Consider the following 18,094-nt stretch of genomic DNA (forward strand, 5'->3'; position numbering starts at 1 on the left):
GTTCAATCAGTTGTTTTTTTATTGATTTACAAGACAGTGATCCATAATTCCTTTGCACCTCCTCTAAACACGGTAGTAGACTCGTGGGTCAGAGGACCATCAATGATCTGATCTATGAGGGGACATGCACTGACACACAAACACACAACAAACACACACGTGTACACACACACACATGCGTGTGGACACGCACAAAGGTTCAGAATTGTGCTTTACAGAGACCCTCCCCATCTGTATTTTCCTCTGAGGTCACTCCCTGGTGATCCAGGAGAAGCTGGAGATGGGGTTCCTAAACAGTTTACATATCTGACAGGAACACACACTGAAAGGACACACACATACATACACACACACACACATGTTCACATGTGTGTGTGTTCTCATGTAGCACTAACAGCTTGGTTTCACATGTCACTTAACCCCGCCCCCCTTTCAGATTGGCTCAGTGAAAAGATCCTCTTTGCGCTGACTTGGTGGAATATCAATATTGTTTCCAGTTTTAAAACAAGTAAGAAGAAACACTGGATTGCTGAAATGCAACAGTTGGTCATCTATGGCACAAGTTTTTTTTTGGTATTTTCTTAATTAATTTTTTATTTTTTTGCCGGCTACACCTTGTGCTTTCATTGCAGCTTGCTGACACACCAGAGGTCTCTTGATCTGAGATACTGAGACTCTGTCACCTATAAAAGGCTGATATTGCTTCACTGCTTCTCATGCATACAATTACAACACTGATGACTGTGATTCTAAGGATGGTTTTGCGCAGTGCACTGCCAGGTGTTTTGTGAGAGTGCGTCTCCTACCTATATATTGTCAGGATGCTAGGCTACACTAGGTGTTGTCAAGCGTCACTGTAGTTTCATCTACATGATCTGCGGATGCAAGGTAGCATAACACGCAGCAGATGAGGAGGTCTGACTCGTGAGTGTTAACAACAGCTACTATGAAGTTGTGTTTTAAACGCCACTGTCTAAGTGACAAACATGGACACACTTCCAGCGTTACCCTTTACAACACAGTAATAAATTCCGGAACAAAATTGAACACTGAGGCGAGCCATCCATCTCTGCTGCTGTTGGGCCTTCTGGGGTTTAAGAGCTGCTGGCACCAGCTTGGTCTGCTCTTCTGGGAAGGGAACAAAACAGAGACATTAAAGACGGGTGTGTTTATATACGGGTGACAGGCGACTCAGACGAGGCCATTTCTCTTCCGTGTGCGAACTCCTACAAGTGTCTTTAGAGGACTTACTCTGTTCTGCTCACTGCTGCTGCTGCTGCTGCTGCTGCTGCTGCTGCTGCTGCTGCTGCTGCTGCTGGCTCCGGTCCCTGCAGAAAACTATTCATTCTGGGAAAAGAAATTGGAACGTGTTAGGGAAGAATTTATTGTTGTGAGGTGAAGTGATGCACTGGTATGTTGTGAATGTGTGGACGGCATCCAGGTTATGATTCAGTCAGCCAGAGCCTATTACATACAGTACCATGCATCCGGGAAACAATAGTGTTACTTGTTAAAATTCTGGGTAACACTTTACAATACTGTAACACAAAAATTGGGTAGTTACTGAGGAACGAGTCAGGAACGAACCATTAGTTCATGATTAGTCCATGATTAGTTCATGAATAGTTAATAGGTAGTTGCTTAATGGTAGTTACTTAAGAACTGACCATTAGTTACCACCATGTTAACGAACCAGTAAGTAATGATTACTTGCTTAAAAAAGAAAAAATAAATTATTTTGCTAGTTCATGAGTAGTTAATGGGTAGTTCCTTAATGACCCTTAATGGTAGTTCCTTAAAGATCATTAATGGTAGTTACTTAAGAACTGACCATTAGTTACCATGTTAACGAACCAGTAAGTAATGATTACTTCCTTCATTTTTTCCCGCTAGTTCATGAGTAGTTAATGGGTAGTAGTTAATCATGAACTAATGATGAATTCCCTAGTAACAACTACGTATGATGGCCTGCTTTACTTGAGGGGGCACAATTATGGTAAGTAATGGTGAAGTAATCATGAACTAATGATTAATTCCCTAGTAACATCTATCGTAACTAATAGTCTGTTCTTAAGTAACTACCCATTAACTACTTATGAACTAGCGGGAATTTTTATTTTTTAAGCAAGTAATCATTACTTACTGGTTCGTTAACATGGTAACTAATGGTCAGTTCTTAAGTAACTACCATTAAGGATCTTTAAAGAACTACCATTACGGGTCATTAAGGAACTACCCATTAACTACTCATGAACTAGCGAAATAAAAAATAAAATATATATATTTTTAAGGAAGTAATCATTACTGGTTCGTTAACATGGTAACTAATGGTCAGTTCTTAAGTAACTACCATTAAGGATCTACCTATTAACTATTCATTAACTAATCATTAACTATTCATGAACTAATGGTTAGTTCCTGACTAGTTCCTCAATAACTACCCATTTTTTGTGTTACAGTATTGTAAAGTGTTACCAAATTCTGTATACGACCCTACACTCATTATCATAACGACCCTACACTCATTATCATAGTGTAATACATCACCTGGACTCACTTTGCAGTCATGACTGGTTCGTTTCTATTAATGATAAATGAGGAATGCGTTTAGCATCTTTAGCAACTGTTTTTTTTTTTCTCTGTCTCCCTCCAATTATGACCACGGTTGAATCCAATTATTGGTCCCGGTCCGACAGCAGAGGCGAGTCTAGTGAAAGTGAGCCATCTGATAAACGAGCGCTCCGGCCAAGGATGAAGCCGAGGCACCGGAGCCACCAGAGAGGAAGAGTAATGAGACGCTGGACGAGTCGATGCTTACCTGGAGCTCTCTGCTGCTTCCTTAAGTTCCTCGTCAAGTCTGAGGGGTGAGATGACAACAGAGAGATATCAAACACTCTGCTTGCTTGGTGGTGGGGGTGGTGGTGGTGGTGGGGGGGTGGTGGTGGGGGGGTGGTATAAGGGACTCAGGGGGGGTGGGGTGGCGAGGAAGATGTTACTCACCTAATGATGCACTCGGGGATATTGATGTATTCCATGGGGATGAGTTCCTGCAGCTCGTCCAAGCTGTTCACATACTTTATTTTGTTGCTGAACTTGGTGCTGTGACGAGACACACACACGTACGCACGCACGCACGCACACACACACACACACACACACACACACAGAGACACACACAAACACACACACATTATTTGGCAAAGGAGCTCTCCTCTCTCTGCTTTTAAACACACATGAAAAAGTGATTTATTCCAGCAGAACTTTACTAACGAGGCAGCAGTGAGTGGTACCTGATGACTTTGGTACCTGATGACTTTACTAACGAGGTAGCAGCGAGTGGTACCTGATGACTTTGGTACCTGATGACTTTACTAATGAGGTAGCAGTGAGTGGTACCTGATGACTTTACTAACGAGGTAGCAGTGAGTGGTACCTGATGACTTTACTAACGAGGTAGCAGTGAGTGGTACCTGATGACTTTACTAACGAGGTAGCAGTGAGTGGTACCTGATGACTTTACTAACGAGGTAGCAGTGAGTGGTACCTGGTGACTTTACTAACGAGGTAGCAGTGAGTGGTACCTGATGACTTTACTAACGAGGCAGCAGTGAGTGGTACCTGGTGACTTTACTAACGAGGTAGCAGTGAGTGGTACCTGATGACTTTACTAACGAGGTAGCAGTGAGTGGTACCTGATGACTTTACTAACGAGGTAGCAGTGAGTGGTACCTGATGACTTTACTAACGAGGTAGCAGTGAGTGGTACCTGATGACTTTACTAACGAGGCAGCAGTGAGTGGTACCTGGTGACTTTACTAACGAGGTAGCAGTGAGTGGTACCTGATGACTTTACTAACGAGGTAGCAGCGAGTGGTACCTGATGACTTTACTAACGAGGTAGCAGTGAGTGGTACCTGATGGCTTTACTAATGAGGTAGCAGTGAGTGGTACCTGATGGCTTTACTAACGAGGTAGCAGTGAGTGGTACTTGATGACTTTACTAACGAGGTAGCAGTGAGTGGTACCTGATGGCTTTACTAACGAGGTAGCAGTGAGTGGTACTTGATGACTTTACTAACGAGGTAGCAGCGAGTGGTACCTGATGACTTTACTAACGAGGTAGCAGTGAGTGGTACCTGATGGCTTTACTAACGAGGTAGCAGTGAGTGGTACCTGATGACTTTACTAACGAGGTAGCAGTGAGTGGTACTTGATGACTTTACTAACGAGGTAGCAGTGAGTGGTACCTGATGACTTTACTAACGAGGCAGCAGTGAGTGGTACTTGATGACTTTACTAACGAGGTAGCAGCGAGTGGTACCTGATGACTTTACTAACGAGGTAGCAGTGAGTGGTACCTGATGACTTTACTAACGAGGTAGCAGTGAGTGGTACCTGATGACTTTACTAACGAGGTAGCAGTGAGTGGTACCTGATGACTTTACTAACGAGGTAGCAGTGAGTGGTACCTGATGAAGGGTCTGGTGATGGCTAGAACGGTCCTGATGAACCACGATGGATGGAGGATAATGAAGGATTTCAAATTCTTCCTGAGCCTGAATACATAACACAACATAATACAACATGTTATATTTATGTCCACTCTGTAGCTCAGCATGTCGTGAGGGTGAGTTTTAGAACGCTTTCGGTAGAGAACGTTTTTTTTTTTTTATTCCTGTAAATCAGTGGTTCTCAAACTTTCTCACGTCCACCTAAACTGACACAAATTAGATCACGGACTCCATTTGAAGATTTTGTCCCAGGGTCCCTCATCTGATAAGATGTTTTGCTTTTAGATGTTTTATTACAGAAAGCTATGAAACCCATGAGCAAAATAGGATGTAGGATATTTATGAAAAGAGAATTATATTGAAAATAAATGACTCCCCTTTTTGCTGGGGACCCCCTGGAACCCCTTCAAGGACCCCTGGGGGTCCCCGGACCTCACTTTGAGAACCACTGCTGTCAATTTGTACTGTAAATTAAACGTAATGCCATCACCCGCTAATCAATCAATCAAATCATTCTAACTGTGTAGGTTTACTGTAACAGCACCGACCTTCTGTCAATCATCTGATAGCATTTCTTTAGCCAACCGAGGCCCGGCATTCTCCTGTGGGGCGTGGCTCCATTCAGATAGACAATCATGTAGTCTTCTGCTACCATCAGCTCCAGTGTGCTGATCACATAGCTGAAGGCAGACACACACGCACGCACACACACACACACACGCACGCACGCACGCACGCACGCACGCGCACACACACACACACACACACACACACACACACACACACACACACACAATTATACTTACTTTTGAGGCAATTTATAGCTCTGTGACCTTGATTGTTAATTAAACGAGAATTAATCTAGATAAAATAAATGAGTGTGATTGAGTGAGGAAATTGTCTTTTACCCAAAAATTGTAGGCTACAGCTGACTGTATCTCCTCACCACATTATTCGACCAAAATTCAAATAATTATACGAAAAAAGAAATTATGTTTTATTTAACTTTAATGGCTATTTGACTTTGTCAGGTAATGGATTTCAAAACGAGGTATTACAAATGACAAAATAACGAACCATAACACTAGACTATTAACCAGTGTATAGACCCACTTGGAGAACTTGTGTTGCAGTTCTACTTCTTATAATAATAATTGGCCATAATAATTGTTATTGCATCCTCAGTCATGAAATTAATTTAGCAAAAGCCAAAGACATATTTGGGTAAAACACCTTTTCCCCCGAGCTTTAAACCAATGTATATGGCTTTTGAGTAGTGTTGCTGAAGGATTCTGGTCAAAATCTCCACATTTGAGAGTAAACTGTTGAATTCTACACGCTGTATAATTTTCATGCAACGAGAGTGCCCTCTAGGGGTTGAAACCCACTTTTGCAGTTGGGTCTGCCAAGTGGCTTACCTTTGGTTCGGCTGACATCACCAAGAAGCCCTTTACCACCCACAGTCAGTCTAAGCCCCGCCCACAGTCAATCTAAGCCCCGCCCACAGTCAGTCTAAACCCCGCTCAGCCGGGCGACGCCATGTTGAGATTTTGCATTTTTTTAATCCCAAGTAGAGGCAGGTCTGCCAGAATTCTGGGGGCTTAGTTCGGCTTTAATGATGTTATGTGTTACTGTCTCTATAACATCAGGGACCATGTTGGAAATAAATGTTCTCTGTGTTTTTACATGTTATCCCTTGGATTCTATCATCTTCTATATAAAATCAATCAATCTATCTATCAATCAATCAATCAATCAATAAACAAAATAAATGTATGAATGCGTTCAAAATACAAACTAGAACGACCGCAGCCGCAGCGCGGCTATATGCCTCCGACAACAAGTGAGCAGTCAACATCCATGTCTGTCAAGGCGTTATATGAGATATGGCATTACCGAGCTTGAAAATTGCATTTGTGAGGTCACAGTGACCTTGACTTTTGAGCACCAAAATGTAATCGGTTCATCCTTGAGTCCAAGTGGACGTTTGAGGCAAATTAGATGAAATTCCGTCAAGGCGTTCCTGAGATATGGACTGCATTTATATAGCGCTTTTATCCAAAGTGCTTTACAATGTGCCTACATTCACCCATTCACACACCGAAGGCGGCCAGCTGCCACGCAGGGTGCTAGCACAGCCATCAGGAGCAATTTGGGGTTCAGTGTCTTGTCCAAGGACACTTCGACATGCGGACCGGAGGAGCCGGGGATCGAACCACCGACCTTCTGGTTAGTGGACGACGCGCTCTACCTCCTGAGCCACAGCCACCCTAAGATATCACGTTAACGAGCATGAAACGAATGGTTGTGATGTCACAGTAACCTTGAACTTTGACCACCAAAATCTAATCAGTTCACCCTTGAGTCTAAGTGGATGTTTGAGGCAAATTTGAAGAAATTCCATCAAGGCGTTCTTGAGATATCGTGTTAACGAACTTGGGAATGGCATTCGTGAGGTCACAGTGACCTTGAACTTTGACCTTTGACCACCAAAATCAAATCAGTTCATCCTTGAGTCGATGTTTGATGAAATTCCAGACGGACGGACAACCCGAATCCACAATGCCTCCGCCCTGGCTATCGGCAGAGGCATAAAAAAACTGTGTTACCAAAATTAAGACTATGGAAAAACCAACACTGAATCCATTTAAGTTTGAATGACATGTAGTTTGAAGGACGGATGATCCTTTGAATTTGAAAAGCATGTGCTGTTTCAGAATATTCTCTCCTCTGACGTCAGCTGAGAGGAGAGGAGGCAGTGATCTGGCTTCTTAGATCTTCTCCCCTGCTGTGAGTTTCTCCTGCTCTGCCTCTCTGCATCCAGCTCAGCAGCTAAATCACTCCTCTACCATTCTAAAATCCAATGCTCTGCTAACACCCGGAAACTACTCTCATTTCTCTCCTCCACCCCCAACCTACACTGTTTCCACGGGGAGTTTTCTCACCTACTTTGAAAAGCAGGTTGACAATTCTGAATCGGCTTTCTCCAAACTACCATCTATAGCCCTTCCCCATGTTTCTCTCCTAACTCCACTGACTCTTGTCTCACCAGTCATTTCCTTTTTCCCCTTTTTTTCTTTTTCTTATCTTTCCTATCCAACCACACTGTCCAAGCATGATGGGCAACTGTGCCAACACAGCTGTCGCCTCAACATGATGTATCTCAGCCAGCAGACTAAACTACTACAACATTTAGAGATCTTTCCAGCTCTGTTTGTGCATGAAGGGCTGGAGATGATTTAAGAAATCAATTTTCCCAGAAGATCATCTTTTCACAGCTGTGTGCTTCAGGAGGAGAGATAAGATATGGCCTAATTTAAGAAATCTTAAGATTATGTATATAACCTTGGTTTTATGAATAATATGAGTGGGATGACTCACTTTATGGGGTACAGACCTCTGTGACCCTACAGAAGCACTATATTTAATACTACACCAATATCCTTTATGTTGAGATCGGAGAAGATTACATTTTTCCACTTTCCGCCCCTAGGGGCACTATAGCACCGTCCTTTATCAAAGGGAGCGGTGGGGTGTAGTGACATCATTCACACTCACGCACCCTGGCAAGAAGAGGTGTCTGCTAAGTCATCTCACTCATCATATTATTCATAAAACCGGGGGTTATATACATATATATATATATATATATACAGGTTATATACATAACCTGAAGTTTTATTTCATAAAACCGGGGGTTATATACATAACCTGAAGTTTTATTTCATAAAACCGGGGGTTATATACATAACCTGAAGTTTTATTTCATAAAACCGGGGGTTATATACATAACCTGAAGTTTTATTTCATAAAACCGGGGGTTATATACATAACCTGAAGCTTTATTTCATAAAACCGGGGGTTATATACATAACCTGAAGCTTTATTTCATAAAACCGGGGGTTGTATACATAACCTGAAGCTTTATTTCATAAAACCGGGGGTTATATACATAACCTGAAGTTTTATTTCATAAAACCGGGGGTTATATACATAACCTGAAGCTTTATTTCATAAAACCAGGGGTTATATACATAACCTGAAGCTTTATTTCATAAAACCGGGGGTTATATACATAACCTGAAGCTTTATTTCATAAAACCGGGGGTTATATACATAACCTGAAGTTTTATTTCATAACACCGGGGGTTATATACATTACATTACATTACGTCATTTGGCAGACGCTTTTATCCAAAGCGACTTACAGTAACACACTTTTTGTCAGCAATAGAGCAATCAACTATGGAGCACAGTCCATGACAACTACAAATCCTGAAGGAACAGTGGTACGAGTTTTAGTTCAGTGGTACGAGTTTTAGTTTAGGGTTTTTTTTTTTTTTTTTTTTTTTATATTAAATAAAGAGAGAGAAAGAAGAGAGAGAAAGAAGTTTGATCAAGAGGGGCCCAGGTGGAGCCTGAAAAGGTGAGTCTTTAGTCTTTTCCGAAAGATCGGCAGTGATTCAGCCGTCCTGACCGAAGGTGGCAGCTCGTTCCACCATTGGGGTGCCAGGGAGGAGAAGAGTCGAGATCGGGATGAGCGACTTTTGAGCGCCCGTAGCGAAGGAGGAGCGAGGCGCCCTGCACTGGTAGAGGAGCGAAGGGAGCGGTGAGAGGTTTGGAACCTGACCATAGATTGCAGGTACAGGGGAGCTGACTGGTGTACTGCCCTGTAGGCCAGTACCAGTGTCTTGAATTTGATGCGAGCTGAGATGGGAAGCCAGTGGAGGTCCCGGAAGAGGGGAGTGACATGAGAGAATTTGGGTTGGTTGAATACCAGACGGGCTGCAGCGTTCTGAATGAGCTGAAGCGATCGGATGTCGGTGGCAGGTAGGCCAGCCAGGAGCACGTTGCAGTAGTCCAGGCGAGGGACGATAAGTGACTGGACCAGGAGTTGAGTCGCTTCTCTTGTGAGGAAGGGACGGATTTTGCGGATGTTGTAGAGGGAGAACCTACAGGAGCGTGCTGTCGCAGCTATGTTGGCAGAGCAAGACAGCTGGTTGTCGAGGATCACCCCAAGGTTCTTAGCTGTTTGGGAGGGCAGTACAGTGGTGTTTTCGATGGAGATGGAGAGATCTGTGAGAGGACAGTCTTTCCCTGGGAGGAAGAGTAGCTCTGTCTTACCAAGGTTGAGCTTGAGGTGGTGGGCAGACATCCAGTCGCCAATGTCCTTGAGACATGCAGAGATGCGAGCCTCGATTTGAGTGTCGGAGGGGGGGAAGGAAAGGAAAAGTTGGGTGTCATCAGCATAGCAGTGATAAGAGAAGCCATGAGAAGAGATCACATAGGCAAGAGATCTGATATAGAGAAGAAAAAGTAAGGGGCCCAGGACTGAGCCCTGGGGGACACCAGTGGTAAGAGGGCAGGATCTGGAGACGGACCCTCTCCATATACATAACCTGAAGCTTTATTTCATAAAACCGGGGGTTATATACATAACCTGAAGTTTTATTTCATAAAACCGGGGGTTATATACATAACCTGAAGCTTTATTTCATAAAACCGGGGGTTATATACATAACCTGAAGTTTTATTTCATAAAACCGGGGGTTATATACATAACCTGAAGTTTTATTTCATAAAACCGGGGGTTATATACATAACCTGAAGCTTTATTTCATAAAACCGGGGGTTATATACATAACCTGAAGTTTTATTTCATAAAACCGGGGGTTATATACATAACCTGAAGCTTTATTTCATAGAACCGGGGGTTATATACATAACCTGAAGCTTTATTTCATAAAACCGGGGGTTATATACATAACCTGAAGCTTTATTTCATAAAACCGGGGGTTATATACATAACCTGAAGCTTTATTTCATAGAACCGGGGGTTATATACATAACCTGAAGCTTTATTTCATAAAACCGGGGGTTATATACATAACCTGAAGCTTTATTTCATAAAACCGGGGGTTATATACATAACCTGAAGCTTTATTTCATAAAACCGGGGGTTATATACATAACCTGAAGCTTTATTTCATAAAACCGGGGGTTATATACATAACCTGAAGCTTTATTTCATAAAACCGGGGGTTATATACATAACCTGAAGTTTTATTTCATAAAACCGGGGGTTATATACATAACCTGAAGCTTTATTTCATAAAACCGGGGGTTATATACATAACCTGAAGCTTTATTTCATAAAACCGGGGGTTATATACATAACCTGAAGTTTTATTTCATAAAACCGGGGGTTATATACATAACCTGAAGCTTTATTTCATAAAACCGGGGGTTATATACATAACCTGAAGTTTTATTTCATAAAACCGGGGGTTATATACATAACCTGAAGCTTTATTTCATAGAACCGGGGGTTATATACATAACCTGAAGCTTTATTTCATAAAACCGGGGGTTATATACATAACCTGAAGCTTTATTTCATAAAACCGGGGGTTATATACATAACCTGAAGCTTTATTTCATAAAACCGGGGGTTATATACATAACCTGAAGCTTTATTTCATAAAACCGGGGGTTATATACATAACCTGAAGCTTTATTTCATAAAACCGGGGGTTATATACATAACCTGAAGCTTTATTTCATAAAACCGGGGGTTATATACATAACCTGAAGCTTTATTTCATAAAACCGGGGGTTATATACATAACCTGAAGCTTTATTTCATAGAACCGGGGGTTATATACATAACCTGAAGCTTTATTTCATAAAACCGGGGGTTATATACATAACCTGAAGCTTTATTTCATAGAACCGGGGGTTATATACATAACCTGAAGCTTTATTTAATAAAACCGGGGGTTATATACATAACCTGAAGCTTTATTTAATAAAACCGGGGGTTATATACATAACCTGAAGCTTTATTTCATAAAACCGGGGGTTATATACATAACCTGAAGCTTTATTTCATAGAACCGAGGGTTATATACATAACCTGAAGCTTTATTTCATAAAACCGGGGGTTATATACATAACCTGAAGCTTTATTTCATAAAACCGGGGGTTATATACATAACCTGAAGTTTTATTTCTAATAATGGTGAGATGACTCACTTTATGGAATGTGGGAGCTCCTGTATGCCAGACAGCTCACCACTCATGGCTCAAAGGGAAGATGCCAGGTTCTGTGCCACATAGGGCCGACACATCCAGTCTATAGACACGTCCAGTCTATAGAACCAGTCTATAGACACGTCCAGTCTATAGACACGTCCAGTCTATAGACACGTCCAGTCTATAGAACCAGTCTATAGACACATCCAGTCTATAGAACCGAACTAAAGTGAGGGGCGAGGTCCAACTCGCGGAAAGTAGTATACATTTCAGGTAGAACATACCTTCAAAATAATAATACTTGGTCTCCGCTGGCTCTACAGATCCATAGTATGGCTCTACCGACTAACCTGATTCATCAGTCTGGTTAGCTCAGTTGGTAGGGAACCTGACTAACAACCCTAACAACCTAGGGCTGTTGGTTTGATCTTGGACAACTCTTGAATTTATTTGTTGGTATAAGTAATGATTCAGTACTCATGAACTACTCAGTATGATGCACCACTTTACATTACTCTTTTGATCTACCCGGTAGATCAAAAGTGTAAAAAAAACTAATGAACAGGTAATAATTACATAATGATCAAATGAAATGAAAGTTGGGTGAGACAGTGACTGGGCAAGTGGGCAAGTGTGTGTGTGTGTGTGTGTGTGTGTGTGTGTGTGTGTGTGTGTGTGTGTGTGTGTGTGTGTGTGTGTGTGTGTGTGTGTGTGTGTGTGTGTGGTGGGTGGGTGGGTGTGTGTGTGTGTGTGTGCACGCGCGTGTGCGTGCGTGTGTGTGTGTGTGTGTGTGTCATCTCACTCACAGGAAGAGGTTCTCCATCACTTCATGGTAGTCTTCTTTGTCACTGTCTGGCAGGAAGCAGGCAGCAAACACTATGATGGCGTTCACTCCGTTGCCATAGTAGCCTTGATGACATAAAGACATAAAAGCAACAACAGTCAACTTGAGCTGGTAATTTGACTGCTCTCTTTTCTGTCTCCTTCTGTTCTGCTTGTCTGCCTGCCAGTCTGCTCTCCTTCTGTCTCTCCCTCCTCTTTCCTCTTACTGCTCCTCAGATTCATTCAAGTTCCTCTTATTCACCAACACATCCAGATGTGGTGTCACAACATAGATCATGATCCCATTCACAGTTCGGTGAGAGATGTCTCCATTTCCATGAGAGTTATAGTATTTCTCTTCAGCCTGTAGTGCAGAGCTCAGCAGGAAGAACATGGTAGGAACAATGCTAGGGTTTGATATGAGTTGATTTTGAGAAGGTGTATGATGTTAGTAGTCACCTCCATGGGAGATGACTCTCTGGTAGGTCTCGATGCTCTTCATGTTGATACGGTGCTCCTGCTCCCCGATCACCACTGTCCTCCACAGCTTACCATCCTGCCGCTCCTCCTCAGCGCTGCATGTCGGGATTGGTTCACAAGGCTCCTTTGGCCCACTCCTATTGGTTTCTGGGGGGTCTGGTTTGAACAACAACAACAAAAAGGGCAAAAATGCAATACTGTGTTATAATAATGTGTCTTGCAGGAGACCGAAAACAGCACTGATGCTTTCCTCTCAGAGGAAAATACTTCCATATTGCCGTATATTAATATTAAATCACAAAAGACTTGAAAAATCCTAACTGAATGTTTCTGTTCAGAGCCACTAAAGAAGTTAAGTCCATGGCATCAGTTTTGAGGGTTTGTTTCCAGATTGATAGACAATATGTAGGGTACAGTCAGTATGTACAATGTGTAGGGTACAGTCAGTATGTACAATGTGTAGGGTACAGTCAGTATGTACAATGTGTAGGGTACAGTCAGTATGTACAATGTGTAGGGTACAGTCAGTATGTACAATGTGTAGGGTACAGTCAGTATGTACAATGTGTAGGGTACAGTATGTATGTACAATGTGTAGGGTACAGTCAGTATGTACAATGTGTAGGGTACAGTATGTATGTACAATGTGTAGGGTACAGTCAGTATGTACAATGTGTAGGGTACAGTCAGTATGTACAATGTGTAGGGTACAGTCAGTATGTACAATGTGTAGGGTACAGTCAGTATGTACAGCCAAAAATACTTGTTCAGGTGCTGAACAAAAATCTAATTGAAGTGAAGAAACAAACACACTCTGGTATAGTAAATTTAATGAGCAATGTTTCCATCAGAGATCTTCGTGAGGCAATGCCTGGTCCTTTGTTTGTTTCTTCACGTTTCTTTCCAGATGGACCCACCTTCCCAGTCCGTCTCGTGGTCCGTGTAGTCCAGGTAATCTCCCTCATCCGGAGTATCCAGGTCGTCGACGTTAATGTCGAGGTCATCAGGCGTCTCCCCGAGGTCGTCCTCACTCTGGTCCAGTGACAGGCTGATGCGAGGGGCGGAGAGCTTCTTTCTTTGGGTGGGGCCTCCTTGCAGGGGTAGAGAGGTGGGAGGGGCTACAGGAATAGTACATTCAAACACCATTAGAAAAGACCAGTCGTGTCATGAGATCTGTTTGACTTCCTGATGAAGGCTTGACGCCGAAACGCCTCAAAGTTTGCTTTTAAAGATGAATGCCCAGTTTACACCAAAGATTCACAACAAGACGAACTTGTAACTACTTGCAACCAGACCCTTTTCACGGGGGGCATTTTGTGTCAAAAAGGCAGGATAAACACATGTGCAAGCAAAACACTAATGAGGGTTTCCAACTTCCAATCATGGAGGAAACCCTCATTAGTGTTTTGCTTGCACTTGAAAAGGGTCTATCGATGGTGACATCATCATCTGGAGTCGAGATGAGGTGGGCCAGTTTACACGGCTGCAACTTTTCCTTGCAACATTCTAAAAACGTTTTTTGTCTCGTTGCGACTCATTGGTGTAAAGTTATTTATTTGCATCAGTATCATCATCTTTTCTTTTCTTTTATTTGTTTAAGATATCCGCAAGAACATTTTCTTGGAGACTCTTGAACAATAAATAGTCATTAGTGCTCTGAATTTGACTCTACTCACCTGGTCTGCCTTCACCCCCCTCAGAGTTCATCTTACTCTCAGACGCCAGGTCCATCCCCTCAGTACCCAGGGGGACCACTAGGGGGACCTGCCAGAAGGAGAGAGACACAAACAAGAACTTTTAACACACAATAACAAAACTGGAAAGCACAGTAACCCATCCAATGATTGTATAGAGAGGTCAGCCAGTTGTTGAACGGAGGAAGGGCTTAACAAGTGGTAAATGTCAAGTCTATAGGTATCATCATATTAACTTAAAATTGCACAAGACTGTCCAACGATACTGTGTTCTTATTCTACTGTAGATATTTTTGTAACTACCTATTCTGTTGTTACAGGGTATGTATGACCTATGAGAAATAAGCATTATTATTTTAGCTGATACTGCATACATAAGTCATATCAGTGATATACTGTATTTTTCTGTATATCATTAAAAAAAAATCCTGACGATTGTCAACGTCATGATATTGATTTCATATCATCCAAGAAACACACACGCTAGCACTCCAACAGATGTGAGACAGGAGTGGCAGGGTGGTAGGGGGAGAAAGGGGGAGACAAGGGAGGGGAGAGAGTGGAAGGGGGTTTGAGGTTAAAGGTCATCTGATCTCCCTTCTTCTGTGAATAATCCATCCTATGTGGAGGAGGGGGAGGGCTCTGAGATGTTACATCAGCAGAAGCCCCTCCCCTCCTCGCTGCCTCTTTCTGCTGCTGAGGCTACACGTCACGCTACACGTCACGCTCGCCTGAGCACAGACTGAGCAAAGATGATGCTAATTCACTGAGAGTCACGTGTGCTAAAGATCCCTGTCCCCTTTCTCCAGAGTGTGACCGGACCCTGTCCCCTTTCTCCAGAGTGTGACTGGACCCTGTCCTCTTTTCTCCAGAGTGTGACTGGACCCTGTCCCCTTTAACCAGAGTGTGACTGGACCCTGTCCCCTTTCTCCAGAGTGTGACTGGACCCTGTCCCCTTTTCTCCAGAGTGTGACTGGACCCTGTCCCCTTTTCTCCAGAGTGTGACTGGACCCTGTCCCCTTTTCTCCAGAGTGTGACTGGACCCTGTCCCCTTTCTCCAGAGTGTGACTGGACCCTGTCCCCTTTCTCCAGAGTGTGACTGGACCCTGTCCCCTTTTCTCCAGAGTGTGACTGGACCCTGTCCTCTTTTCTCCAGAGTGTGACTGGACCCTGTCCCTTTTCTCCAGAGTGTGACTGGACCCTGTCCCTTTTCTCCAGAGTGTGACTGGACCCTGTCCTCTTTTCTCCAGAGTGTGACTGGACCCTGTCCCCTTTTCTCCAGAGTGTGACTGGACCCTGTCCTCTTTTCTCCAGAGTGTGACTGGACCCTGTCCCTTTTCTCCAGAGTGTGACTGGACCCTGTCCTCTTTTCTCCAGAGTGTGACTGGACCCTGTCCTCTTTTCTCCAGAGTGTGACTGGACCCTGTCCCCTTTTCTCCAGAGTGTGACTGGACCCTGTCCTCTTTTCTCCAGAGTGTGACTGGACCCTGTCCTCTTTTCTCCAGAGTGTGACTGGACCCTGTCCCCTTTTCTCCAGAGTGTGACTGGACCCTGTCCCTTTTCTCCAGAGTGTGACTGGACCCTGTCCTCTTTTCTCCAGAGTGTGACTGGACCCTGTCCTCTTTCTCCAGAGTGTGACTGGACCCTGTCCCTTTTCTCCAGAGTGTGACTGGACCCTGTCCCCTTTTCTCCAGAGTGTGACTGGACCCTGTCCTCTTTTCTCCAGAGTGTGACTGGACCCTGTCCCCTTTTCTCCAGAGTGTGACTGGACCCTGTCCTCTTTTCTCCAGAGTGTGACTGGACCCTGTCCCTTTTCTCCAGAGTGTGACTGGACCCTGTCCTCTTTTCTCCAGAGTGTGACTGGACCCTGTCCCCTTTTCTCCAGAGTGTGACTGGACCCTGTCCTCTTTTCTCCAGAGTGTACTGGACCCTGTCCTCTTTTCTCCAGAGTGTGACTGGACCCTGTCCCTTTTCTCCAGAGTGTGACTGAACCCTGTCCCTTTTCTCCAGAGTGTGACTGGACCCTGTCCCCTTTCTCCAGAGTGTGACTGGACCCTGTCCTCTTTTCTCCAGAGTGTGACTGGACCCTGTCCCCTTTTCTCCAGAGTGTGACTGGACCCTGTCCCTTTTCTCCAGAGTGTGACTGGACCCTGTCCCCTTTCTCCAGAGTGTGACTGGACCCTGTCCTCTTTTCTCCAGAGTGTGACTGGACCCTGTCCCCTTTTCTCCAGAGTGTGACTGGACCCTGTCCTCTTTTCTCCAGAGTGTGACTGGACCCTGTCCCCTTTTCTCCAGAGTGTGACTGGACCCTGTCCCTTTTCTCCAGAGTGTGACTGGACCCTGTCCCCTTTCTCCAGAGTGTGACTGGACCCTGTCCTCTTTTCTCCAGAGTGTGACTGGACCCTGTCCCCTTTTCTCCAGAGTGTGACTGGACCCTGTCCCCTTTTCTCCAGAGTGTGACTGGACCCTGTCCTCTTTTCTCCAGAGTGTGACTGGACCCTGTCCCCTTTTCTCCAGAGTGTGACTGGACCCTGTCCTCTTTTCTCCAGAGTGTGACTGGACCCTGTCCCCTTTTCTCCAGAGTGTGACTGGACCCTGTCCCCTTTCTCCAGAGTGTGACTGGACCCTGTCCTCTTTCTCCAGAGTGTGACTGGACCCTGTCCCCTTTCTCCAGAGTGTGACTGGACCCTGTCCTCTTTCTCCAGAGTGTGACTGGACCCTGTCCCCTTTTCTCCAGAGTGTGACTGGACCCTGTCCCTTTTCTCCAGAGTGTGACTGGACCAGGGAAAAGCTGATTGCATTGCTGCAACAGAAAACTGCTGAATGGTTGATTCTGGTACAGCAGAGATGAATGTCCTGCTGATGATCCCAACACACACACACACACACACACACACACACACACACACACACACACACACACACACACACATACACACACACACACACACACACACACACACCTACACACACACATACATACACACACACAGACACACACACACACACACACACACACACACACACACACACACACACACACACACACACACACACACACACACACACACATGTATAACAGGATCAGCTGTTATGTGCATCCTGCATGGAGGATGCTGACCTGCTTCACACAGGAGCACAGTGCTGATGACAGCCCCTCCCTCCCTGTCTGCCGGCTGTGGGAGAGAGAGAGAAGAAAAAAACAACATATAGTCTATCTCTCTCTCCCTCTCCTCCTTATTTCCATGGAAGCCAAAGTGATGTACTCACCACTGCTGGGGCACGAGAGTCTCAGTCGTCCTGTGTCTCAGAGCAGGGATGTCTCAGTCGTCCTGTGTCTCAGAGCAGGGATGTCTCTCAGTCGTCCTGTGTCTCAGAGCAGGGATGTCTGCCTGGCTGTCTCTAGCTCCCAGCCTCTTTTTTCGGGGAGAGATGCTCGGCTTACAAACAGCTCACAGCGTCCACCATTTTGTGGTCACATGATCTGGGCTATTACCAAATAAGAGCGATCAGCTGGTACAGTGTAACAGCTAGGCAGCTCTACACATCCGC

The 18,094-nt window shown here is 44.3% G+C and overlaps 1 protein-coding gene across 1 annotated transcript; it reads right to left on the reverse strand.

Moving 5' to 3' along the window:
- Positions 1-990: 990 nt before the first annotated feature.
- On the reverse strand, positions 991-17,897 carry prune2 (prune homolog 2 with BCH domain). The gene is made up of 11 exons (XM_083657272.1): positions 17,813-17,897; positions 14,525-14,612; positions 13,766-13,966; positions 12,828-13,004; positions 12,353-12,455; positions 5,060-5,191; positions 4,470-4,556; positions 3,001-3,099; positions 2,819-2,857; positions 1,252-1,347; positions 991-1,128 (listed from the first exon to the last, which is right to left on the reverse strand). Exons 2-11 carry the CDS (start codon positions 14,577-14,579, stop codon positions 1,095-1,097), a joined length of 1,023 nt encoding a protein of 340 aa, XP_083513398.1. The 5' UTR covers positions 14,580-14,612; positions 17,813-17,897; the 3' UTR covers positions 991-1,094.
- Positions 17,898-18,094: the final 197 nt, after the last annotated feature.

Source organism: Poromitra crassiceps, assembly GCF_964638095.1.
Source record: "Poromitra crassiceps genome assembly, chromosome: 21".
NCBI classification, from domain to species: Eukaryota; Metazoa; Chordata; class Actinopteri; order Beryciformes; family Melamphaidae; genus Poromitra; species Poromitra crassiceps.